The 25479-nt window shown below is 45.8% G+C and overlaps 1 protein-coding gene across 2 annotated transcripts; it reads right to left on the bottom strand.

Moving 5' to 3' along the window:
• Window positions 1–8470: 8470 nt before the first annotated feature.
• Window positions 8471–23289, bottom strand: NOCT (nocturnin). 2 transcript variants are annotated; one of them, XM_065877957.1, is made up of 5 exons: window positions 23192–23241; window positions 14835–14872; window positions 13871–14002; window positions 11189–11461; window positions 8471–9873 (listed from the first exon to the last, which is right to left on the bottom strand). In XM_065877957.1, the coding sequence occupies exons 4-5, from the start codon at window positions 11451–11453 to the stop codon at window positions 9050–9052; spliced, it is 1089 nt and encodes a 362-aa protein (XP_065734029.1). In that variant the 5' UTR covers window positions 11454–11461; window positions 13871–14002; window positions 14835–14872; window positions 23192–23241; the 3' UTR covers window positions 8471–9049. The 2 variants fall into 2 exon arrangements, with proteins under 2 accessions (XP_065734029.1, XP_065734030.1); XM_065877958.1 differs by lacking the exons at window positions 13871–14002; window positions 14835–14872 and having other exon boundaries at window positions 8841–9873; window positions 23192–23289.
• Between the last annotated feature and the right edge of the window lie 2190 nt (window positions 23290–25479).

The following is a 25479-nucleotide window of genomic DNA, read 5'->3' as shown; positions in this document are numbered from 1 at the left end:
GTTTTCCTTCAGCTTTCCCATTTAAAGGCAGTACTTACCATGGGGCTCTTTTCCTCGTAGAGTAGTTACATTTACTATTACGACTTTGCTTCAACATAACTGTTAGATAACCTCATCCACGCACGTGGTTTTTACTACCAAATCTATTGTTCTAGGCTAGACTGAAAGGGGTTTAATTACCTGCCGGCTGTTTCCTCCTGAGCGTCCAATGGAACTCTCCTCTCTTGAAAATCTATTCCTCTTAGCTTAACAAATGACACCGCGTGAAGGCCGTTCTAGACCCTTTGCTTCCTATATCCAGTCTTTTACCAAGTCCTGTTGATGGTACCTTCTAAACAGCCTCCTTTCCCATCTTCCCTACCTTACTGCTTTGTCTTCTCAAGCCTCTCTGTAGTCTGTCTCCCGTGCTACCAGATGAGAGCTTTCTAAAATGTGTGCTTCCGTCACTTCCTTGCGACTGCTTTAAATTCTTCAACGGCATAAAACTCTTTATTAATAAAGTCCTTTGACCTAGCACCTGCCTACGTTCCCAAGCCTTACTCTCTGGCCACCCCCGTTTGGGGCATCTCCGGGCCACGGACCTATTGACACGTATTTTTTCCCAAATATTTTAGGCACCCATACCTCGTTGGGCCATGCCACTGATGGCTTCTCTCTGGACCGCTTTTCCTCCCTTCACCTAGATTTGAGATGGAGGTGACAGACATCAAAATATTTCTGAAATAAATAGTCTTGGAAACCATTCAGGGTGGGGAGTGGTCTTAACTCTGAATGAATTCTGAGTAAAAGATTGAAAAGCATCAAGTATATAAAGACAACACGGGCTAGGGGAGAGAAAGAGTAACCCAGCAACGGAGACCAGGGACTATTGATGGTTAACGGGACAGCTGAGGTCAAGATCACGGTGGGCAACAGTATCAGGCGTACCAGGAAGGGCCAAGCAGATCAGAAGCCACCAACATCGATACAGCGACAAGAGAGGGGCAGTTCCAGTAAGGGGTTGGCCGTGAAACCAGGATGTAAGGGACAACGGCGCCTGGTTCGTTACCAGCCACTCGCCTCTGACACCTGGCATGCTTCAGGGAGTGTGTCTCTGATCACTGTACACGAACAAGTCGTGTTTAACGATAACAAAAACAAAATTCGGGCTTTTACCTACAAAGCATCCCGTGATCCTTTCAGCCCCCTGGTCTATCTTATGGGAGGGCATTACAGAGCACATTTTTGGGAGGCAACAGGAACCCTACTTTTAGTTCCACAGCCAACACAGCAAGTTCACAGTGCAGGTCCTTTGTGGTTGTGGTTCATCTGTTCTTTAGTCCCTCGGTTACATCGTTGTCCTCCACAGTTGTAACCTATTCTGTGCGGACTCGGTGCACAGTGCCGCCAGTCCTTATGAGGATGAGATATGCTTCCCCGCTTGCAAGTGCACTGACTGGCCTCCTGCATCACACCAGAAACCTCTGAAAAACAAGTGCAGCAGGGAGACTCATGGGCGGCAACACTGCCGTCGAGCGAGTCTATCGGCGCCCTTATTCCAACAGCATTTCCTCACTTCGTGCCTGTGTCTTTGGCAACGCTCACGGTATTTCAAACCCTCCAAAAAAGATTATGGCTTACTGAAGGGTCAGATGATGGCTAGATTTTTTTTTAGCAATAAAGTATTTTTCAATTAAGGTATATACACTGCTTTTTTGGGGGACATGACGTTATCGCACACTTAGCAGACTATAGTATCGTCACTTTTATATGCACCGGGACACCAAAAACTCATGTCTTGCTTTATTGCGATACTCATTCTGGTGGTCTGGAGCGGAACCCCCAGTGTCTCTGAGGTATGCTGTATCTGACTGGACACGAATCTACTTCACTTTTTACGCATCCATAACTATCTTTTTTAACTCTGCACCTCAGCAGTTATGCTGTGGGTTCAGGACTTATAAATGATACATTACAACTTCCCAAGTGAGAACGTACAAACAAAACGAGTATTTAATGCAAAATACTCCATGTCAAAACCAAACTATAAATAGACTGTAAACTAAGGGCAGAGTTGTCTTCTCCCAGAATATCGTCTCCTCCCATCCCATTGTATGTTTAACTCTCAGAAAATTTTGTCTAAAAGATTTTAATGACGTGATACTGTCGTAAAAGGTGGCTACTAAACTGTTTCACAGAATCTGCAAATTATTTGGATTGTAGGACATGAAATCACTGGAATACTGTGGTAACTTCGCTGCCCATCAGATCACCTGGGAAGATTTTAAAATCCTGTTGCGCAGGTCACATCCCATACCAGTTAAATTACAACGTGGGGGGCTTCCCTGGTGGCACAGTGGTTAAGAATCCGCCTGCCAATGCCGCGGACACGGGTTCGAGCCCTGGTCCGGGAAGATCCCACATGCCACGGAGCAACTAAGCCTGTGCGCCACGACTACTGAGCCTGCGCTCTACAGCCCGTGCGCCACAACTACGGAGGCTGCGTGCTATAACTACTGAAGCCTGTGCGCCTAGAGCCCGTGCTCCGCAACAAGAGAAGCCACCGCAATGAGAAGCCCGCGCACCGCAACGAAGAGTAGCCCCCGCTCGCTGTAACTAGAGAAAAGCCCGCGCACAGCAACTAAGACCCAACGCAGCCAAAAATAATTAGTTAAAAAGAAAATTACAATCTGTGGGAATGGGAGTTGGGCATCAGTATTTTAAAAAATATCTCAGTGTGATTTCACCACGCAGCCAGGTTTGGGAACCACTGCCATCCAGATGCAGTAAGGAAAGTTTTACACTTAAGAGATCTATCTTAATCAAAGCTTTTCTAAAATGTTCAATAGAAAAAAGGTAGTTTGAGATATACCTATTAACTATTACACATGGCTTTTAAAAAACCTACATACTGGGCTTCCCTGGTGGTGCAGTGGTTGAGAGTCCACCTGCCGATGCAGGGGACGCGGGTTCGTGCCCCGGTCCGGGAAGATCCCACATGCCGCGGAGCGGCTGGGCCCGTGAGCCATGGCCGCTGAGCCTGCGCGTCCGGAGCCTGTGCTCCGCAACGGGAGAGGCCACAACAGTGAGAGGCCCGCGTACCGCAAAAAAAAAAAAAAAAGAAAAAGAAAAACCTACATACTGTATATTCCATTTATTCTAAAGTCTTTTTCTCATATTTAATATCTCTTTAATTAGGATGAATCTTTTAAAGTCTTATGAAACAGTACACCGTGTTAATAATGTGCCTTATCCCTTAAAATTTCGGGAAGCTATATATTAATGCCACCAATGCTACCATCGTTCAAAAACTATTTTTGAATTGCTTCTTGGAGCAGAACCTAAAAATTTAAAACATGTTTAATAGAGACAGGTTTCCTGCCGAGGAAGATTTTAGTTTTAGAAATAGCCAAGTCACTTGAGGTTAAGAAACTGACACGAACTAAGCTAGGTACTGCCATATCTGTTTCAAAACGAAATGTGGCTCTGAAGTTCACACTTTTTTTTTTTTTTCTTGAAACCTTCATAAAATTGGACAGGGAAGCTGTTCCCCAAAGTTTCAAAAACATTTTTGACCAGTGGCAGCAGTAACTCAAATTGTTTTGAAGTGCAAACCAGTTTTAAGAGATTTCCTGGTCTATTCCCTGTATTATAAATAAACTAGGGTTCAGAAAAACTTAACTCGTCAGTTTCAGTTCAGCTTGTCAGTGGCAGACCTAGATTCAGAACTTCTTCTCTGGCCTCAACCTCCTTTCCCTCCCATCCAAAAAAAGGCAGGGGGGCTTCCCTGGTGGCACAGTGGTTAAGAATCCGCCTGCCAACGCAGGGTACCACGGGTTCGAGCACTGGTCCGGGAAGATCCCACATGCCGCGAAGCAACGAAGCCCGTGTGCCACAACTACTGAGCCCACGTGCCACAACTTCTGAAGCCCGTGTACCTAGAGCCCGTGCTCCACAACAAGAGAAGCCACCGCAATGAGAAGCCCGCGCACTGCAACGAAGAGTAGCCCCTGCTTGCTGCAACTAGAGAAAGCCCGCGCAGAGCAATGAAGACCCAACGCAGCCAAAAATAAACAACAAAAAAAGGCAGGGCTTGGGGTAGCACAAGGTTAGTGTCTGAATAAGTCTATCCCACCGTGCAATGATCTTACTTTCTCACAAAGTAAATTGTGAAATGTTGCAGAATTTTGCTGGGTGTTCCCTTCAGGTTTACCAATGTAAGGCAGATGTCACGGTATCCTATGTCCAGCTTCCCATCATATCTCCTGACTGGTGTTTCCTCCCTATGATTCAGAACTCTGTAATCACATTTCAATACATATGCAAGTGGTCTACGTCTAGAAGCCTGAATCTGTTCAGTGTGGCAATTTAACTTATACTCAAAAGAATTTCAGATAGTTTACATATTGTAAGAATAAATGAAAGTTAACAAAAACAAGCAGGTACGAGACAATGATGCAAGGGAAAAAAAGGCAGGATGGCAAAAGAAAATAGAATACATGCTACAGAATGTTACACAGCAATTAAAATGCAGCTATAAAGTTTGGTTTTGAATGTCCCGGCAGCCAAAGCAAAAAAGAATTCAACATACCGAGATTCATGTCTCAGTTTACCAGCTGCTTAGAAGCAAAGCTTTCCCTAACATTCTGTCAAGAGGAATGGGTCTGTCTACATGCCTAATAAATATTTTCTTAGAAGTGAGCTTTCCACGGAAATCTGGGGAGCTAGGGCCCCAAAGGCAGGCAGATATTTCTATTTCACAAATCAAAGTAGGGCTGAAATCCTCTCCTGAAATTAAAGAACCGAATCACCAACCCACAGCCTCACAACTTCCTGGAGCAAGAGTTAGGGGGAAAAAATCCTGCCATTCTATCAGCCCCTCACCTATTTGGGGACTAATTTTTTTTTTTTAATTCTTATTTATTTTTGGCTGCATTCGGTCTTTGTTGTTGCGCGCGGGCTTTCTCTAGTCGCGGCGAGCGGGGGCTACTCTTCGTTGTGGTGCGCGGGCTTCTCATTGCGGTGGCTTCTCTTGTTGCGGAGCTCGGGCTCTAGGCGTGCGGGCTCAGTAGTTGTGGCTCGCGGGCTCTAGAGCACAGGCTCAGTAGTTGTGGCGCATGGGCTTCGTCGCTCCGCCGCATGTGGGATCTTCATGGACCAGGGATCGAACCCGTGTCACCTGCGTTGGCAGGCGGCCTCTTAACCACTGTGCCACCAGGGAAGTCCCTTAATTTTCTATTAACATTATTAGTTCTGCCCTTTAAAATTGAAGGATTATTCCCCTTGGAAATGATCTGAAGAGTGGCTTGTTAGGACATCCAGAACAGTGCCCCTTCCTCTTCTTGCTCTGAATCTTAAGCATTGTTTACTCAACGACTTACATACTTATTATATTACAATTTACAATATCGTTTTACAAACACCTCACAAAATCTATGAGGTTGACAGGGCAGGTATGATGCTATACTCCCTGGATGAGAAAACTGAGGCCCTAGAGATAGAACCACAGTGGTCACAGCTAAGTCTTTTTACTTAACAGCCCATGCCCTTGTACACGATTTGCTTTTATAAGCCCAGCTCCAGACCGCTGCCATTCCGGTATCCATCCACTCTAGATAAAGGCCTGCCTGTGCCGTATTTTTCTACCTGTCATTTTAGAAAGTTCATCAGAGCTCCTTATGCAAGCACGTTCATTTTTTTGGATGCCTTTCCTTTTTTAAAATTGAAATCAATTATGATTATGTGTTTTCCTTTTTAGAATTTAAATCTTGGAAATCTCTCAAGCCTAAGACACATCGTGTAATTAGATGCAACATTCCCATCATTATAAAATTTTGCATGTTTTAAAAGAATGATTCGGGCTTCCCTGGTGGCGCAGTGGTCGAGAGTCCGCCTGCCGATGCAGGGGACACGGGTTCGTGCCCCGGTCCGGGAAGATCCCACATGCCGCGGAGCGGCTGGGCCCGTGAGCCATGGCCGCCGAGCCTGCGCGTCCGGAGCCTGTGCTCCGCAACGGGAGAGGCCACAACAGTGAGAGGCCCGCGTACCGCCAAAAAAAAAAAAAAAAAAAAAAGAAAAGAATGATTGAAATACAGAATATTTGCATCAATTTCCTCCTTTAGTTTGAAACACTACTACAGCTCTCACTGCTTCCTTTAAAGAAAACCCACCATCAAACTATGCAAACGGTATCAGATGTTCTAATTTTGGCAGTACTGCTTTACTATTATATCAGAGTAAATGAAGTCCGCTCTACAGCCACTATTCAGCCTCTGTATCTTGCTTCTAACTCTATACTGTGTGTGTACTATAAAAGTATGACTTACGTGTTTGACCATTTTGCATTCAACAAATCTCTTCCACCCCCAGAATATTACTTTTCTCCCCATGTGTACTCACTCAAGGCCAAGGGCACATGGTGGGGGGAAGGAAGTGAGCCCTTTGGGGTCATGACAGACCTGAGGGTGAATCCTGTCTCTACCTATTAGCTGAGAATTTGGTCAAATTATTTGGACCTTTTAAGCCCCATTTTAAATTAAGAGTAGTTTTAAGATCATATGTAAAGCCCTCAGAACTAAGGAACTCAAATGTTATACAGATATACACCATTATGCTTTACTTAAGTAAATGAGGCGGCCATTCCTACTACCTCGTAGAATGGAGTCTCTACTGAAATATGGCATGAAGAGAAAACAAAAATCCACTCTCACCCTGTCATCAAGAGTCTGCACAATTTCTAAGACCCTAATTACAACCACCATCAAAATATTATGTGATATAAAAGGAAAAGCTGGACCAAAAGGTACATAGGGATGGAATAAGAGAAACTCAGTAATGGAACATACTTTAAAAAAGCTAGAACAGAGATTTATTATTTACTGTTATGCCTTCAGGTTACCCTGATGGTCCACAAGGCAGAGCTGCCTGCAAAGAAAGACTAGAGGGGAAGTAAAAATAAAGTGCCACCTGTCAAGATTTATATACTACTAAAAACCTGTTTACATAAAATGCTCACGCGATTACATTTTTTTTTTTTTTTGCGGTACGCGGGCCTCTCACTGTTGTGGCCTCTCCCGTTGCAGAGCACAGGCTCCGGATGCGCAGGCTCAGTGGCCATGGCTCACAGGCCCAGCCGCTTGGCGGCATGTGGGATATTCCCGGACCGGGGCACGAACCCATGTCCCCTGCATCGGCAGGCGGACTCTCAACCACTGCGCCACCAGGGAAGCCCCCACGCGATTACATTTTAAATGAAGACAGATACGAGCAACAAAAGCACACTGGCAAGTGCTTGGGCCTGCGGCCCTGCTAACACTGAACGATGACTTGCTGGTACTCCAGAAGCCCTTCTGGTGGCATTCCCACCCACCCCCAGTTCCACCCGCAAACCACAGCCTACTGGCTTGTGTACCGGTGGACAACATTGGAAATTCAAACACTCTTTTGGCTTTCATTCTCACCCAGATTTGCTTATGATATGGGTATGACAATTTCTCTTCAGGTTGGTGTGTTTTGCGGTAGGTAAACAATATTCAATGCCTGCTGTACGGATCAGTATTCTGCTTCTCAACAACACAGGAATTAGTCATGCTAAGACCTGAACCAGACGACAACTGGTACAGATGTTCTTCCCAACTGCCATTCCTTCCAGGTAGCCCCAAGATTTCGTGTATACAATATACTGAAAACCTCATTTGTCTCCATAGTGGTTCCAATGCAGAAATGTCTGGAGGAACTACTCTGGGGACTCCAATCCTGTCACCGAGCGATACCTCATAAGCGTAGCACGGATGCCTTCAACGTGCAACTACAGAGCCACCTTTGTCCAGTTTAAAAATGAAGGTGTGGGTGGAAAGGACGGTGTGGGCACCGCATTAAGAGGATTAAAAGATCCAGTCTATTCTCAGATTCTCTTTGCATTGAAAAGACAAGATATGAAAACACTGGCTTTAAAAGACCATTTATTTATTGATCTTAAATATTTACAACTCATGGGTTAAAATACCTATCCATTTATTACCAATGGGCTATTTTGGGGGGATTTTTGTTAGGAAGGGGTTTCACCTGTTATCTTTACCACTTTTATTTCTGAGGGAAGAGAATTCCAGGTTGTCTTTCTAACTCTACCTTCTGCTTTCTAGTTGTTTTAAACCAGTCACCTGGCTATCTTAGTAAATCTCAACGACAGCCTCATTAACAGGCTAGAAATAGTTTCCCATCTCTGAAAAGAAGGTCCCACTGACTTAGCCACTGCCACATATCAGCTCCGAAACAACCTACTGTGCAAAGCATATTCAATACATATAATGACACTTCTGAGTGACCGCAAATGTACACGGATAGCATTCCGATGGAAAACCAGAAATGGAATTTCTTCAAGAAACATAATAATGGGGGACAAGGAGGCACAGCAAGGATTTGTGAAGAATGTATCAAGGAGAACAGATATTTCCACTTAAATAGCAAGCAAAAACCCCTCCAGCCTAAACGGTTCCTTTGTACACTACGATTTTATTAGACCCCAAGTAAGAACATCTTTAACGTTTTAAGAAGATTACTATAAATTACTCTATAACTTATGTTTTGCATGGTTTTTAAATGTTCATAATGCTATAATTTATTTACTTAATTTTACACGAAGATATAAAAAAAATAAATATTGCCATGCATGACTTGTTGATATTTTTTAAAAACCACAAATAAATAACCGGAAACGTTGTTAATTACAGGGGACTCGAGCAAGTCTATTTCAACATAGGATCCTGAAACTGAAAGAGCTTAGGAACAAAGCCAAATATAATGCCCTTAAGTGATCAAAATGTAATTAACGCTAAGGGAAAGAAAACAATACAAACCAAACCTGGAGTGCAAACACCTTTTTCGCTGTAGGTTTTAATGGAAAAGGTTTGTGAGCAAATGGGGTTCCTTCCCAAGGGCATGCTGGAGACATGGAAAGTGAAGTGAGAGGAACTGGGGAGCCTTCCTCAGTCAACCTCTCATCTTATTTCAGCTTCCTGAAACGTCCCTGGTTAAGACTTGGGAGACACAGACAAGCATGTATAAATGTCCATCAACGTTCCTCGTTAAAGCTGAAGTCGCACACTAGGGACAGGTGGTCTGAGGGGTAATTGAAGGACGGTAGGCGGTTGGGTCCAATCTGCTCCTCGGTGAGCAGATCCAGGGCCGACCTCACGCTGAGCGCGTGCTTGGAATACCAGATGTAATCCAGAGTGTGGCGGCACTCGCCCGAGGTCCGGATCTTCCAGGTCGTGTACGGAGGTTCCGACTGCCCGTCCGCACTCAGCAGCTTGTAGGCGCTGTTCAGGTTGAGGCTGGAGGAGGCGAAGTGTCTGTAGACCTCCTCTGTCGGCTCTGCGTTGAAGTCCCCACAAACGATGAGGGGAATCTTGGCTCCCTGGGTGATGCTCTGCAGGTTCTGGAGAAGGTCACAGCCTTGAGCCGATCGAAATCGCTCCCAGCCAGTGCGAGCCTTCAGGTGGGTGACGGCGATGCAGAACTGTCGGCTGGACTCCTTGCACTCTAGGGTCTGGGCAATGGCCACCTGGTTAGTTTTCAACGTCATGGCCGTCAGCCTGATGTTGGCACTGTTGACTAGCTTGAATCGGTTCTGGAGGAAAAACAAGGCACAGCCATCTGGTCCGTTGTTGTGTTCCACATCCAGACAAGGTGACCAGGGCTTGGGGAAAAACGTGCCCTGATAGCCCAGTCTACTGAGGAGGGGGTGGAAGGTGTCAAAGTAGTGGTCCACCTCTTGGAGGCACAGTATATCGGGCTGGTAGGCTAGGATTTCTTCCAGGATGAGACATTTCCTCTCTTCCCACTTCAGTGCTTCAAGAGGGCACTGTACAAAGTTGTCTTTGCCTTCTCCAAGAGCTGAAAGAAAAAAGCCGGTCAGTGGTCAGCGACTAAGAACCGCTACTAAGAACCTGCGAGCCTCCTCAGGCTTGATGCTACCCAAGACCTTCAGAGCGCTTCCCCTGCTTCAGATGCCCTGGGTGGCTCTTCTCTTACTGCACCGACCTCTTGCCATGCAGATGAAGCAAGCAACTAACCGATCCTTTCGTATTAAAACTATTTCTTGGGCTTCCCTGGTGGCGCAGTGGTTGGGAGTCCGCCTGCCGATGCAGGGGACACGGGTTCGTGCCCCGGTCCGGGAAGATCCCACGTGCCGCGGAGCGGCTGGGCCCGTGAGCCGTGGCCGCTGAGCCTGCACGTCCAGAGCCTGTGCTCCGCAACGGGAGAGGCCACAGCAGTGAGAGGCCCGTGTACCGCAAAAAAAAAAAAAAAGAAAAAAAAAAAGAAAAATGATTTCTTGTCACTATGTTCTAGGACATGAGATCTTCTTAAGTTTTAGCTTTAGACAGTGTTCTCTGGCGTCCAAGAGATCTAAACTATGCCAGATGAAGTAAATACATTTAACTCTATTAGAGTGCTTTCAACACTGACTTATAATAAGCCATACTAGGCCTTTATAGACACCACTTAAGAATAAATGACACCCATTTAAAATGGGCAGCTTTTTCCTACACCTGGAAAAAACAAATGAATCAAAGAGTGGGAAGTCAGGGAGTATGCCCTTCTTTTCCAGAAAAAATGGTGACCCTGGTTTCTTCTTAAAATTTCAACTGCCACATGATCGGCAATAAGGTTGACTGACACATCTGTTTTTTAACTGAGCAGACCCAGGAAAGGAGTTCTTTCTACCGTACAAAGTAGTATCTTAAAGCACAGAGAACTGAAGCAACATCTCTGGCCTCAAATTATATGAAGAGGCGTCTGGATAAGAACCTGGCCTCAGGAGTAACCCGACTCAGCACCACCCCTACACAGCCCCCATTCCCTGCAGAAGGTTCAGGGTCACCCGTTCGGTAGACTCAGTTTCCCCCTTCCAGGTGCTATCTTAGTGCTGTGGACTCAAAGCGGGAGACAACTGATGAAAGCTTACGGGCTAACAGGAGACAGGAAGCACGTGCCGCGAAGCAGACACTTTCCCCGAGCACGGAAAGTCTGCACACGTGGAGCGGAAGGAGTACGTCTTCAGCTGACGGACTGGGCAGTGAAAGCCAGGCGACACCCCTTCCTAGCCTCCCCGTGTGGGAGCTCCCCAGGCGGCCCCAGCGCCCCGCCCCTCTCCCTGCGCCCCGCCCCTCTCCCTGCGCCCCGCCCCTCTCCCTGCGCGCAGACGTACCTTGGGCAAGGATGTTCCACTGCATGACCCGGATGGGTGTATGGCTACTACTGGGGCCATCGGCCCTCAGATCCACGAAACCCCGCTGGAAGCGGGGAGGCCGCGTGTGCAGGACGGCCCTGCACTCCTCAAGGAGCTCTTTAGGATCGATGGGCTCCAGGTGTTCCGGGTCGGGGGCCACCAGATACTCTGGGTGCTGGGAGGCGGAGCTGCCGTCCAGGGTCTTGGTGAGAGCGCTGTAGAGCCGGCTCGTGCCGCTTCCCATGGGACACGCTGCGGGGAAGGAAAGCACAGTCACTCGCCCGGCTCCTCGCCGGAAGACAAGGCACTTAACTGTGCACGGAAGACGCAGGCTCGCGAGCTCACTTCAGGGCGATGTTGCCACGTTCGCGTTCTACAGGGTGGGTTAAAGGAGTTTCCGGGTTCTAGCTTTCTCTTAGGGCGGGTACCTGAAATACCGCTGTTGAGATACCTCGATCTTTATGGCTTATTCTAACCTAGGATCTGTCTTTATAATTTACAGACACAGTCTCATGAAAGCATGGCTAAACAAAATCCATATTCCTTTTTCTGTGCATTTTAAGTGAGAACGTGAAGACCAGTGTGTACAGAGCCAGATATCAGAAAGCCCAGTTAATCCTGGAGAACAGATTCGGTTAGAGCAGGCTGTTGCCCTAGCCATGTCACCTATACAGATGCCGCTGCCGTGGCGAGAAACGGCCGGATTAAGTCCATATCCCACTTCTCGTCCATGCTAACTGTACACCAGGGATCTGGCTCTCTGTGGGACTCCGAACATCACGGAGCAGTATGGTCTGTAATCTACTATCGATTGCCAGACTTTTAACAAGTCAGAAACGGGGCTGGGAGCAGAGGGAGTTGCCCACATTTTCTGGGATCCTGGGAGGAGAAAGGGTGAGGAGAGGTGCAGGAGGCACTGTCAGTGCACTTCCGAGGCTTCCTACTGTTATCCAACTGGACACTAACTCACTAAGGAGACTAGAGCACAACCTTCAACAAGTCCGCGTGCGGAGAGCTGTGCCCGCACCTCACTTGTAAGTAGCTGCCTGCTCCTTTCACGGTCAGCCTTGTTGCCTCTTCATTATAGTGTGAATTAGGGGCACGTTCTACCTGGAACCACCTCCTCGATTCCGTGCGCGGTTCCTGGTATGGAGGAACCTGGATTTCCCTACCCCGTCCAAGTCCTGGCCTCCTCTTGCAGGACACAAAGTTTCCTTCACAAAACGTGTTATTTGGCAAGCTGATTGCACCTGAAACTAGCGGTTGATGGAACGTGCTGTAGCAGGTCACAAAAGCAGACTCAAGTGTTCACCACCAAGGGTTAACAAGCATGCAAGCATGCTTTCTATTGTTCCTTTTCATCAACTCAAAAGTAGTTCCCCAACAAGAAAGCTAGACGGAGGCAAAGAAACACACCAGTTTTCCCAACATACATTTCTGTGCACGTGCAACTGCGAGCCAGCCTGTTCTCTCAAACGCACACGCGTGAACACACGCACGCACCTGTCCCGAAACTGTTTGATCTGAATATATTAAATTCCTTTTAATAAATCTGTTTGACTATCTGAGTACATGGGTCCAGAGGAATTTTCTTCTTGGCTGGCAGTACAACTCTGAAAATCTTTCTTCTGTACTTCTAGTTTTTTGGGTTTTTTTTTTTTTAAGGCAGTAAAAATATTACTCAGCCATAAAAGGAAACGAAATTGAGTGATTTGTAGTGAGGTGGATGGACCTAGAGTCTGTCATAGAGAGTGAAGTAAGTCATAAAGAGAAAAATAAATACCGTATGCTAACACATATATATGGAATTAAAAAAAAAAGATTCTGATGAATCTAGGGGCAGGACAGGAATAAAGATGCAGACGCAGGGAATGGACTTGAGGACACGGGGAGTGGGAAGGGTAAGCTGGGACAAAGTGAGAGAGTGGCATGGACATATATACACTACCAAATGTAAAATAGATAGCCAGTGGGGAGCAGCCGCATAGCACAGGGAGATCAGCTCGGTGCTCTGTGACCACCTAGAGGGGTGGGGTAGGGAGGATGGGAGGGAGACACAAGAGGAAGGAGATATGGGGATATATGTATATGTATAGCTGATTCACTTTGTTATACAGCAGAAACTAACACACACACACGAATAAAAAATAAATAAATAAACAAATAAGTAAAAGGCAGTAAAAAGTCCTACTGGGGGCTTCCCTGGTGGCACAGTGGTTAACAATCCGCCTGCCAATGGAGTGGACATGGGTTCGAGCCCTGGTCCGGGAAGATCCCACATGCTGCGGAGCAACTAAGCCTGTGCACCACAACTACTGAGCCTGTGCTCTAGAGCCCGTGTGCCACAACTGCTGAACATGTGAGCCACAACTACTGAGCCCGCGTGCTGCAACTACTGAAGCCCGCACGCCTAGAGTCCGTGCTCTGCAGCAAGAGAAGCCACCGCAACGAGAAGCCCATGCACCGCGATGAAGAGCAGCCCCCGTTCGCTGCAACTAGAGACAGCCCGCGCGCATCACGGAAGACCCAACACAGCCAAAAATTAAAATAAATTAAAAAAAAAAAAAAAAAGTCCTACTGTTTTCTCAAGTGTGGTTTCCAGATCATCAGCATCACCCTAACGGTCGACCAAACTGTCACAGGGCGTCACAGCGAATGCACAGGGGCTCCAGTATGTGACATTTGTCAGGCTCTAGGCAAAGGACCAGCTTGACGCAGCTCACTTTCAACAGGACTGCTCTACATCCTTCTAATGCCGTCATATCCTTGCCAAGCTGAGTTCTGGGGTAGTTGCTGTGATAAAAAGCAAGTACCACGTGAAAAGGCATGTGAAAAAGAGGGTAGCAGTGTCCAACAGGAGTCGAAGGTTTGAGGAGTTACGTGAAGCCAGAAAGACTCTCCCGAGCCACACTTCCTTCTAAAAACTTAGAAAAACCTTCACGTGAAGTGAATAAGGAACAGGTTGGCGTCTGTTCAGACAATAAACGTGTGCTGGAAACAGACGGCGAGGAAGCCAATCAAAATTATGTCCTGCTGCAAAATGAGCTAAAAGGTAAGACAATGACAGAAGAGCCTAAATTAGAAAACTCACAAGTGAGGCAACACAAGGAATTCGTAACAAAAAACATACCAGAAAGAAATGAGCAGAGAAATCGTTTAAGAGGCAGTGGCAAACATTATGTACTAATTTTAAGCGAAGATGCAACATATCAGGAAATGAAACAGATACTAAAAACTAAAAATCGAGAAAACTTTTAGGAGCACAAAGTTTCAATCATGCGGGATGAATTAAGTTCTGGAGGTTTAATGTACAGCATGGTGACTACAGTTAACAATAGTGTATTCCATGCTTGAAATCCTCTAAGAGAGGAGATCTAAAGGGATCTCACGTCCCCACGCCCTCAAACACACAGGGTAACTATGTGAGTGAGATATGTTAATTAGCTCGACTGAGGTAATTATTTCACAACGTTTACAAACATCAAAACATCGTGTGGTTTACCTTAAATACGTACAGTTTTGATTTGTTAATTATACCTCAATAAAGCTGGAAAAAAAATAAAGTGAATGGTTTAAGAGGAAAAAATTATGAGGTTAAAAAAACATGTATCATGGGCACACATACCTGAGAATATCAACCCAGAATGACCAACACCAACTGGGCTGCAAAGAAAAAGAAAAAGAAAAAGAAAAAATCCCTTGGGCTCTAGGCAAAAGCAGCAAGTAACTTACAAGGACAATTAGAGCATCACCGCACTTCAACTGCAGTGTTTTATACCAGAAGAAAATGAAGTTACGTATTTCAAATATACGTCAAACTTTATATATATGGCTCATCAGTACACGAGCCAAGGATTTTATATCCAGCAAAACTGGAACACTGATGCCAGGAGCACTTCTTCCGGAAACTACTAGAGTAGGGGATGGCAAACTGCAGCCAGATGTATTTTAGTACAGTCCTTAAGCAAAGAATGGTTTTAAAGACATGTTACTTACACACACACACACACAAAATATGTGACAGGATTGTTTTTGGTCCTCAAAGCTTAAATGTTTACTATCCTGCCCTTTTCAGAAAGGTCTTTGCCACCCCTGGAACTAGAGAACAAGATTTAGACCAAAATGACCAGAGACACTGATTTAAGAACTGGTGGTACTATATTAAACATATAGCTACTTAGAAAATCAAGTCTAAATGAGGTTAAAAGACAGAGTACAATATACAATGGCTATGTGATCTGATAATGAACCAATGAAGGTTTAGTACACCCAAAAAAAGCATGCGGGTGGGGGGGGGGAGCAGGGACCAGAAAGAAGCAAGCATATTCAATTAAAATTTGTTTAACTGTTTTTAGGGAATTCCCTGGCGGTCCAGTGGTTAGGACTCTGCCCTTCCACTGCAGGGAGCATGGGTTCGATCCCTGGTCGGGGAACTAAAGATTCCCGTAAGCCGTGCATGGTGCGGCAAAACAAAACAAAACAGAAAAACTCCAAAAAACACAATCCACAACACAAAACACTGATAATTTGGACTTTATCAAAATAAAAAACTTTAAAAAAATTGTCTTCAGTGATCATAATTAGTAATGGTAGCATTAGAATTCTTATTCTGAGACTGTTGTGTAGATGTGAGATGAAGCAGATTGGACATTCTAATTTCATCATTCCCTGTTGTCCTTTTTTGGTTTGGTCTTAGAAATGTATTTATAGGCTATTAGCTACAACATTCAAGGAAAACACTCTTGTTAAAGCCGGCTGGCTCATTTTGGACCAAGAGTGGATTATTAAATCTTGTCATTCACCTTATTTGTGACTTTTGGTGGTTTTCAAAAATTAAATTTACCATCAAAGGACAAAGCTTTGCAGCAAAAAAGAGGAAGGATGTACTGCATCGTGGGTATCAAAGCATCAGTTCCAGTCCCAGCTCTACCACCATTCAGCTGTGCCACTCTCCAGAGCTGCTGACAAGGCTTGTTAAGTGACCATAATTTCTTTAAGATTATTTGGAAAATGCATCTAGGTTAGAACAGGCAGCAATTTCAAAATAGTATTTCTACTAGAGGGCACACACACCTCTATTAAGAAAACTTGCGTATGTTATTCAAAATGACTTTTATTCCCCTCAAATTTGAGTCCCCAAATGGACAATTTCTGTTGGGTGTAATAAAAGTACTCTGGAATGCACTAAAGGTTGTCTTTTCAAAAATTTTACTGACATAGACCCTTTGCTCGTTTCACTAGATTCATTTACCCAAGAAAGAGAATCGGGCAAAATTTCAACTAAGAGACTGGGCAGAGGGGAATTTCAGGGCATATTTACTATAGTCCTGTCTCTCCTCCTTAGATCTTACCCTAAGACGGGTCCCCTTGATGGACAGATGCAAGCCTGAATACCCTGTTTAATAACGAAGCCAGCCTAGGACATGCCTTCTGATACCAAAGTACCTGGGAAGCTGATCAACCAATCGGCTTCTCGCATAGAGAGCAAGGTGTCAGGACAGAGATACATGGTCCTGGAAGATGGCTCCACCCTCCTCCTAGACAGCAAGGCTCTGCGCTCCTGCTGGGCACTCCGCATTCTGCCCAGCCCTGCAGGTTACTCTCTCGGCCAGTGGGCACTGGCAAAACTAATCTCCACAACCTAATCTAACCCTGCAGTCCTCAGGAACCATGTGCCTGCAGTATGCTGATTTTACATTCTTATTTCTTGTTCTCTGAACTTTGGGATGAACGCTCCATACCTAAAAAACATGAGCTGATCTTTTCTCTCAAGAAGTGTCTGGTTAAAGATTAATATATACGTAAATTAACAAGAGAAAAAGTGAATGCATGCTGTGTGGAATGGGCTGGGGTATAGTAAGGGCTAAACCCATCAGGATGGATAAGAGTAATGAGAAAAGGACTTCAAAAAAGGACTCAAGATATTCAGCTCTCATTCCGGACTCCACCACTTCCTTGGTAGGTGGCCACCATAAGCCCCTGCCTTGCTCTCTCAGACACCACTCTGGTCCACAGGATACATCACTGAACAGACTAAAATCTCTCTCCTTATTGGCTATGGGGCTTATTTTGTACGGGGGAGAGACAAACAAGGCGATAGACATTTTGTCATATGCTGAAAAGTGCTTTGGAGCAAAATAAAAAGGTGAAAAGGGAGACAAGGAATGCTAGGGACTGGAAGTTGCTAATTTATGCAGGACGCTCAAGGAAGTCTCACTAAAGGTTACAGAGATCTGTCATAAGGAAACCAGTCTTAGAGAAATCCAAGAACATTCTGGGCAGAGGGAATGGTGAATGCAAAAGCCCCGAGGAAGGGGGCTTCCCTGGTGGCGCAGTGGTTGAGAGTCCGCCTGCCGATGCAGGGGACGCGGGTTCGTGCCCCGGTTCCGGGAAGATCCCACATGCCGCGGAGCGGCTGGGCCCGTGAGCCATGGCCGCTGAGCCTGCGCGTCCGGAGCCTGTGCTCCGCAACGGGAGAGGCCACAGCAGTGAGAGGCCCGGGTGTCGCAAAAAAAAAAAAAAAAAAAAAGTTTCCAAGGCGGCTGGCGGAGCAACCAGAAGGGTGAAGCTGCCAATACAAGTTAGGAAGATGGGGTGGGATCTGCCGTAAGACATGACTAATGCTCAGGAGAGACGTGCAAACTGGAAATGAACACGTGCGAGACGTCGGGCACAGACGAGGACTCAGCTCTGGATCAGACTGGGGAGGGTGTGGTGAAAATCTGCCAAGAAGGCACAGGCCAGGGGCAGGACAATCGGGAGAGCAAAGTAGAGAAAGTTTCGTCCACGAGGGAGCTGTGTCCTGTGTCAAGGGCTACTGATAGTTCAAGGAAAATGAAGACTGAGCACAGCTCAGATCTGGATTCAGCGACATGGGAAATGTCGGTGAATTTAACGACAGCGATTTTTGATTTTGGGTGGAGGTGTTGGCACAACAGGACAGAGAGTAGAGATGTATTTTGAGAAAATCTTGCCCCCCTCCCCCCCAAAAAGGAGAGAAGTGGAATGGTGGCTGGAGGTGGAGGCTTGAGAATTTGGGGAAGCTGCTGTATCATGTTTGTTTGCTAAGGGGGTGACATAGCAGAGGGAGAAACCCACGAGGCAGGGGAGTTCAGGCATGACGACACGAGGAAGCCGACAAGTCCTCCCCCAAAACGATTATCAACCCGGACGAGAGTCTCAAAACCAGCCATTTCAGTGCTCTGGATGGAGACCAAAGGCATACAACGAACTGAGAAGCTTTTATTCACGAAAGCTATTGAACTTCAGTTAAGGACAGTGCTAGCCTGTGCCCGGTCCTGCCGGGGCTGGTGCCACCCCTCCCCCTCAGCTCCATGGAAGTATTCAACTAGGGCGGCAAGGTACTAAATTAAGTTAAAACCTGCCCCAAAGCAAGGCCCAGGCCCTGATGGCTTCGCTGGTGAGTCTATCAAACATTTAAATAAGAAGTAGCAAGCCTTCACAAACTCCCACGTACTGCTTCCCACGTATAGCCACTCTGGAAGACAGTTTGGCAGTTTTAAAAATACACGTAGAATTCATGCCCCTAGGTATTTACCTAAGTGAACTTAAGTTCATTCAGGAATATGTATGCAGGGACTTCCCTGGTGGCACAGTGATTAAGAATCCGCCTGCCAATGCAGGGGACACAGGTTCGAGCCCTGGTCCTTAGCGTGTGGAAGACCCCACACGATGCAGAGCAACGAAGGCTGTGTGCCACAACTACTGAGCTCACGTGCCACAACTACTGAGCCCACGTGCCACAACTACTGAAGCCCGCGCGCCTAGAGCCCATGCTCCGCAACAAGGGAAGCCACCGCAATGAGAGGCCCGCGCACTAAAACGAAGAAACGAAGAGTAACCCCCGCTCGCCACAACTAGAGAAAAACCCATGTGCAGCTATGAACGCAGCCAAAAATAAATAAATTTAAAAAAAAAAAAGAGAAAAGGAACCCCATGGTACTGAGCTGGAGTCAGAGATATCAGCCTGAATTCATGTTTCACTTACTATACATATGTAGATGTGTAGATACAGAGATAATTAGCGATGTGGACGGCTGTGTTTTTCCACTTGCTGTCTGCCATGAGCTAATCATTTATTTAATTAATGCTAACCATCCACCTGCTTTTTTCCCATGCTACAAAGGTCTATTTTATATCTTTATATGTCCGGGGTTATTGTGAGGATAGAAACATAAATCTAAAACATTTTGGTAAGATATAACATTACTTCTTAAGGAATTTTGTTTGATTTTTTTGTGGGACCCTAGGAGGTCCTGATGCCTCGTCACGCCCCAGCAGATAAGGTACTTCTGTAGCAATGAACGCTTTCAGTTAAAACTGTCATTTTTACATGATGCTACGTAAACACACATAATAAATACACATGAATATTTATACATTTACATGTATAACATAAGCTATACCTAGCCAATAAGTATAAAAATTGAAACGGACACATTCTACACTCACATCTCAGCGCGCACACACAGCATACATAGATATCTAAGAGGAGGTTCACAGAACAGCTTTTTTCTGCATGACATCTGGGCCATTTTCTGGTGCATTCCATTTCTTTTTTTAAAAAATGCTGGTCGTGACCCGACTACGTTTGGTTTCCGACCCACCGATGGGGCGCTGCTCCAGCAGCAGCTGCGGGCGTGGTTCATGGGCCACTGGGGATGTCTGAGACGCTTGGAGCCACGCACGGCCAAGGTGTTCACGACGCCGAGCCCCCACGTGCCGTTTTCTCTGTCTTGGTGCTTGTTCTCCGCACAGCCGTGGTGAAACCGCCGCCCCGTCGGCACGTCCCGGCACTGAGCGGCCCCGGGCTCCACTGGTGGCCACTGTACGCATCCCCATCACTCAGGGTTTTAGTTTAAGAGTGCCTGTTTTACTTTAAAATGTCCCTTAGTGAGGCAGTAGTAAGTATCTCTGTTAAATGCGCAGCCTCGATGACCTATCTTTAATCTGTGACAAAATGGAGCGTCCACGGAAACACGCTGCATGCAAAATACGCTGCCTTAAGGAGAAGCGCTCGGGTGAGCGTCTGAGCTGCAAAATGAACTCGGCCCTGTCTTCATGGGATACCATTTCACCTCGAAGAGCCGACAAACTATAGTTCATCACATATGGGCACGAGGCAGACACTTACCCACAAAAACGTAAGGAGAAGTCAGCCTGTCACTTGAAGGAAAACAACGGACAGAGTTTTTGCCCACGAGGAAAACTTCTGGAAAACGTATCTGCCATCAGGAGCCTGACAAGTCCCCAGTACTTAAAAAAAGTTTCTGACAAGATGGGTGGCGAGAGTAGCCACAGTTATTTCTATACTGTGTAACGCTTGGAAGATCTGTATAACCCCGTGAAACGACACTTTCCAAATAACCAATACCAAAAGTTCACTGATATATATGGTATCAGATTCCAAGTCACAAATAACTACGTATTAACATAGAGACTACCACAAAAAAAGACTATCCACGATTATCTTATAAGGCTATTAAAATACTTTTTTCCAATTATATTATCTGCGAGAGACTCAATTTTCTTCATATATTTTAACCAAACCATACCACAACATATTGAATGGAGAAGCAGACACGAGAATACGGCTGTCTCCTATTAAGCCAGACTTTAAAGAGATTTCCAAAAATGTCAAACAGTGCCACTCTTTCACTAACTTTCTTTTTGTCTTGGAAAACAGTTCAAAAGTGTTACTTATGTTAACACTGATTTTACTATTAAATGACTTGATAAACATTTAAAAATTCTCGTCTTACTTTCTAACATGATATATAAACCTAGGTCATATTAATTATGTTATATATTAACCCACATAGACAAAATTCTGTGGGACCCTCCGTGTTTTTTAAGATTGCGAAGGGGTCCAGAGAACAAAAGGTGAGACTGTCTCTTCTAGACCAACCGTCACCTCAGTGTAGACATCCCGTTCCAGGGGATACGAGCAAAGCAATCCCCGGGGAGAAAATGAGAACTAAAAAAGGTGAAATGAAATAACAGAAAGTAGACATGTCTGTAATTCACACAGAGCACGTATCTGAATTTTTTTCAAACTGACAGAGCATCTGATCACAAAAGGTGGGAGAGGTCACTGCTGCTAGGCCGTCTCCGCGGCACTCCAGAGACCAGTACTATCTCCAAACCACGGACAAGCTTCCCTGACCTCTGTCCTTATATTTCTAAGCTAGATTTTCCATAACTCAAAAATATTCTTCTCATAAAGTCAGGTTACCGAATCAAATGAGAAGGGATCTGGGGAAGTCCCAATTCATTTCTTCCCGTCTTCAGTTATTCTTTTCGGCTTTCACCCTAAGAACATACGAGCTTACTCAGTTATTTTTCAAGGCTTTATTTCCTAAAACTTTCTGGTAACATAGAGACATCAATTCAAAGGAAGTGCTAGGGAATTAATAACTCAAAGGGGACACCATGGAGACTTCACATGCTATTTCTGTACTTATAACACCGTCACCGTCGTAGCAAGGCTCAGAGCCACCCAGGAACTGCTAGGTGGTAAGGCAAGTTATTTAAATTTGAGAACAAAGGAACGCTGAAGAGCACGCGCCACCCTCTGCCCCTCCCCCACCCTGAGGATGACGCCCCTGACGGCTAATGACTGCTGGATGCTTAACTATGCACCACTCGCAAATTAGGTAATTCTCACCACATTCCTTGGAGGTAGCCACTCTGATCATGCCCCTTTTACGAGGAGGGATCACTTAGTAACAACTCTCTCACCTGTTTTTTAAAAAGTCATTTTTTCTTTTAGAGTATCGACCGTTTAAAAAATCTTTTCACACATAAATACAAGTCCAATTCCAAAATTGCTTGCCTTTCTGCTGAGGTTTTATACCTTAATAGGGGTTCCCATTCAGGGCTTGAAAACGATTGTCACAGGTTCAGAACAGCAACATGGAAAGCCACTTTCCTGAGGCAAGGCAGCCATACAATTCATCCAGGTGGTTGCTGAGATACTGGAAGGCATGAAATCTTGACAAAACCTCTACTGAACTTTTATTTGGCACTCATACTAGCTTCTGGGTCGAATTTTACATACATGTGTTTGGAGTGTTATTTATCTGACCCCAGATTATATTCGGTTTTTGCCCCAAATTCATTTTTTTCCAGCCACTTTACTTAGAGAAAGTTATGAGCCCTCACTTCAATGCAATGCACATGATGTAATTTATACAGGCAAAAGGCAGGTGATAACAGCTTTCTCTCTCATGCCTCTATTTCTCACTTAGCTGTACCACTCCCATCTCTTGCCATTTCCCAATCCTATAAGCATATTTTCATATACACCGAGAACTGGATGCCTGCATTCCGTGATGATGTGATGGCGATGGAGAAATAACGTCGCTATTTCACTCTATAGGAATAACTCTTCTTACCTTTGTAACAGCCTTTAAAGGTCTGCCAGAGAATTCAGATTATTTAGGTTCCAGAAATACAGCAGTGGTATGTCAACTTCCCCCACTTTGTCATCCCTTTATTTTCCTAATAAAGCAAAAGTGGGCTAATTACTAAAATACAGAATACATTTACTCTTTAAGCTACTGATTACTAAAGCAACTCTAAAGCAACAGGCAGACCACCACGTAAGTTCCTAAGAGTGCCAGCCATCAGAGGCAAATGATCAGGGGTTTAATGAAAACACCTTCAATCAATAACTAGAAGGCTGGATGAGAACCCAAACAGTTGAGACCTGAACTGACTGGGCTGACCACCCCAAGCAGTCCTAACAGCACTCAGAAATCTCAGCAGAAAGACCTCTCTCCACGTAACATTTCTCTACTTACCCAGCAACTGCTTCTTCTAGAGTCTGCCCAAACCATTCAGTCTGTTAATAATTTCTCACAACCAGCCTGAGCTCAGTCTCCTGAAACGATGGCTTGGCAAAAATACTGGCTAAAAAGCAAAAACTGAAGCAAGGCCAGGATTCTCTGGGTCCAACGCCTGAGAAGCTGCTGGAGCTGACCAGCCTTGGGCCCGCGGAAACCTCCAAGCCTAAAGTACCCAGAAGTGTAAAGCACAGACGTCACGGGAAGGCATCACTGAACAGCGAGCCTGTGCTGCCACCTACTGGCCGCGTGCTGAACCACCTCGGAAAGTTTAGACGGGCTAACCCAGCAGCTAGCTTTCTTTCACTGGCCTCCTTAGAGCAGCTTCCTGAACACACGCGGTCACCTTCAAGACAGTCACAAGATAACCATCGACCTAAAACAGCCTGGGTGTTGGATATGTGGTATAGCTCGTATTTACTGAAGAAGTCAAAGATTCACAGCCCCCCACCTCAGAGCTTCATGGAGCGAGCCTCAGTGGCTCCCTTTTTCTTACACGTGGCCTTCTTCTCTTACTTAAATGACCCTTGACATTTGAACTACAATCCCTGTCCTTCCCTCATTAGTTCTATGAGGAATAGGGACTACATCTGCCTTGATTACCACTTCCCCTGGTACCCGGTACCCGGCCTAGCGCTTTAAGAACGTTGATAAAAGAAAGGATGGCAAGTGACAGCCAAGTGTTAATTAAGGACCCCTGTCAAACACGGGCAGAAGAACCGCCTTACGTTGGTAGAGCACTTTATGGTGCACTAGGCACTTTTACTTGCTGAGACACCTGTTACCCTCTCAAGAACCCCTTGGCTATTTTATAGATGAGGCTCAGAAGTGACTTGTCCGGAGCCACTCTACATTTTTGGAATTTTGTGAGACTGTAGTCAGGGCCCTCTCTTTGTGTTTATGTCGCCGTATCAGCCAGAACACCCGAAACTCAAAACAGTGCAACACGTCCCCGGCAGGTCCACCTGGTAAATGCACACAACCGCCTTCAAGTTCTGTGACGCAGTGTGGACTTGTAGTACATTACACCCCCTGGGTCCTAGAGACCGGGTTCTAAGCATGGGAAAGCCTTACGGCGAAAGCTTTCACTTTTCTCAGTGAGGCAAGATGGTCTTAAACACGTGGACTCGGGTTAGGCTGTGCGGCATTTCAAATCCCGGTTCCTCCTTTACTAATCAGATCCTGACCAAGGTATTTACCTCTGTGGCTCACTTTCTTCACTGAGTTACTGGCCGCTGAATTAAACTAGCCATACCCAGCACATTCGAAATGGGAGCTAAATGTTAGCTATTTTGTTACTGTTAGTGAAGCGCACTTTCTGGGTTTAAAGAGAAGCTACTTTTAACATTTGAGAGTCCAGCATGTGCCATACTCCTTGCATGTACTTTCATTACTCTTTCCAACAATCCAGCAAAGTAGGTATTGTGTCTGCCCACTTTTATAAACACGGAGACTGAGGTTAAGCGATTACCTGGTTTTCTCAGGATTGCACAACTGGCAAAGGGTCAGGGCCTGGGGAAGGCTGCCTGCACCCTGGACCGCTGCTCAGCAGCATCCCTGATAGCGCTGGTCCAGAGTCAGGACAACTGGATGGAGCCACGCCAGGGGTGCGCACGGGGTCGAGAGGTCGAATTCCACCTCCTCTGCGAGAACGTCACGAGGACGTCACCGCTGTCACGGTGCGCACGCTGGCACAGCACAAAGCGTACAAAGCGGTGTAATGACCCACACGGCGTTACTAGAGATATCAAGTGAAGGTCACGGCTCTCAACCTAGCGTGTCTAAAAATACAAGATCCTAGACACAGTGTGACAATCCCAACGACCTCTGCTGGGCAGCAGTCACAGACAGGAACGCCCAAGTGTCTTCCAGACAAGGCTAAGCTGTACCTTCAGTCACGCCCGATTCATCTAGAAAATACGGCTGAGGGAAAGAGAAACCCCTCCACGATGAACGCTGAGGTGAACCTGTTAAAACTGGTGCTCGACTGTTAGTGGCCTGGCCAAGCACTTCCACAAGCCCGGCTTTTCTAGCAGAATGCTCTGAAGTGAAACTGAAAAGGCAGAAATGAAAAGAACCTGGTGGGACAGCAGCTCTCCACTAAGACATCAGGTCTGTGTTACTACCTGATGCCCACCACTGACGTTCCCGGGATACTCGAGAAGCGGGCCAGGTTTACAGCTACGAATGGAAACGTGGAGTATGGAGCCAAGAGGACTATTCTGCTGGTATTTTCCCCTCTAGATCAGAGGTCCACACACCACAGGCCGTGAGCCACATCTGGCCAGTGCCCTGTATTTGTGCTACCTGTGATCTTTGACATTTTTAAATGGTTAAAAAAAAAAAACTAATAATATTTCATGATGTGAAAATCATATGAAATTCACACTTCAATGTCCATAA

This window comes from Phocoena phocoena, chromosome 5 (assembly GCF_963924675.1).
Source record: "Phocoena phocoena chromosome 5, mPhoPho1.1, whole genome shotgun sequence".
Taxonomy (NCBI): Eukaryota; Metazoa; Chordata; class Mammalia; order Artiodactyla; family Phocoenidae; genus Phocoena; species Phocoena phocoena.
Note: the sequence above shows the minus strand (reverse complement) of the source record. Positions and strands in the feature narration are given on the sequence as shown.

Bases quoted from the DNA above. Each gene is read 5' to 3' on its own strand.
- NOCT (XM_065877958.1), bottom strand. From the start codon at position 11,453: ATGGGAAGCGGCACGAGCCGGCTCTACAGCGCTCTCACCAAGACCCTG. The intron at 9,874-11,188 runs GTACGTCTGCGC...TTTTTCTTTCAG, and splicing joins GTGGAACATCCTTGCCCAAG to CTCTTGGAGAAGGCAAAGAC.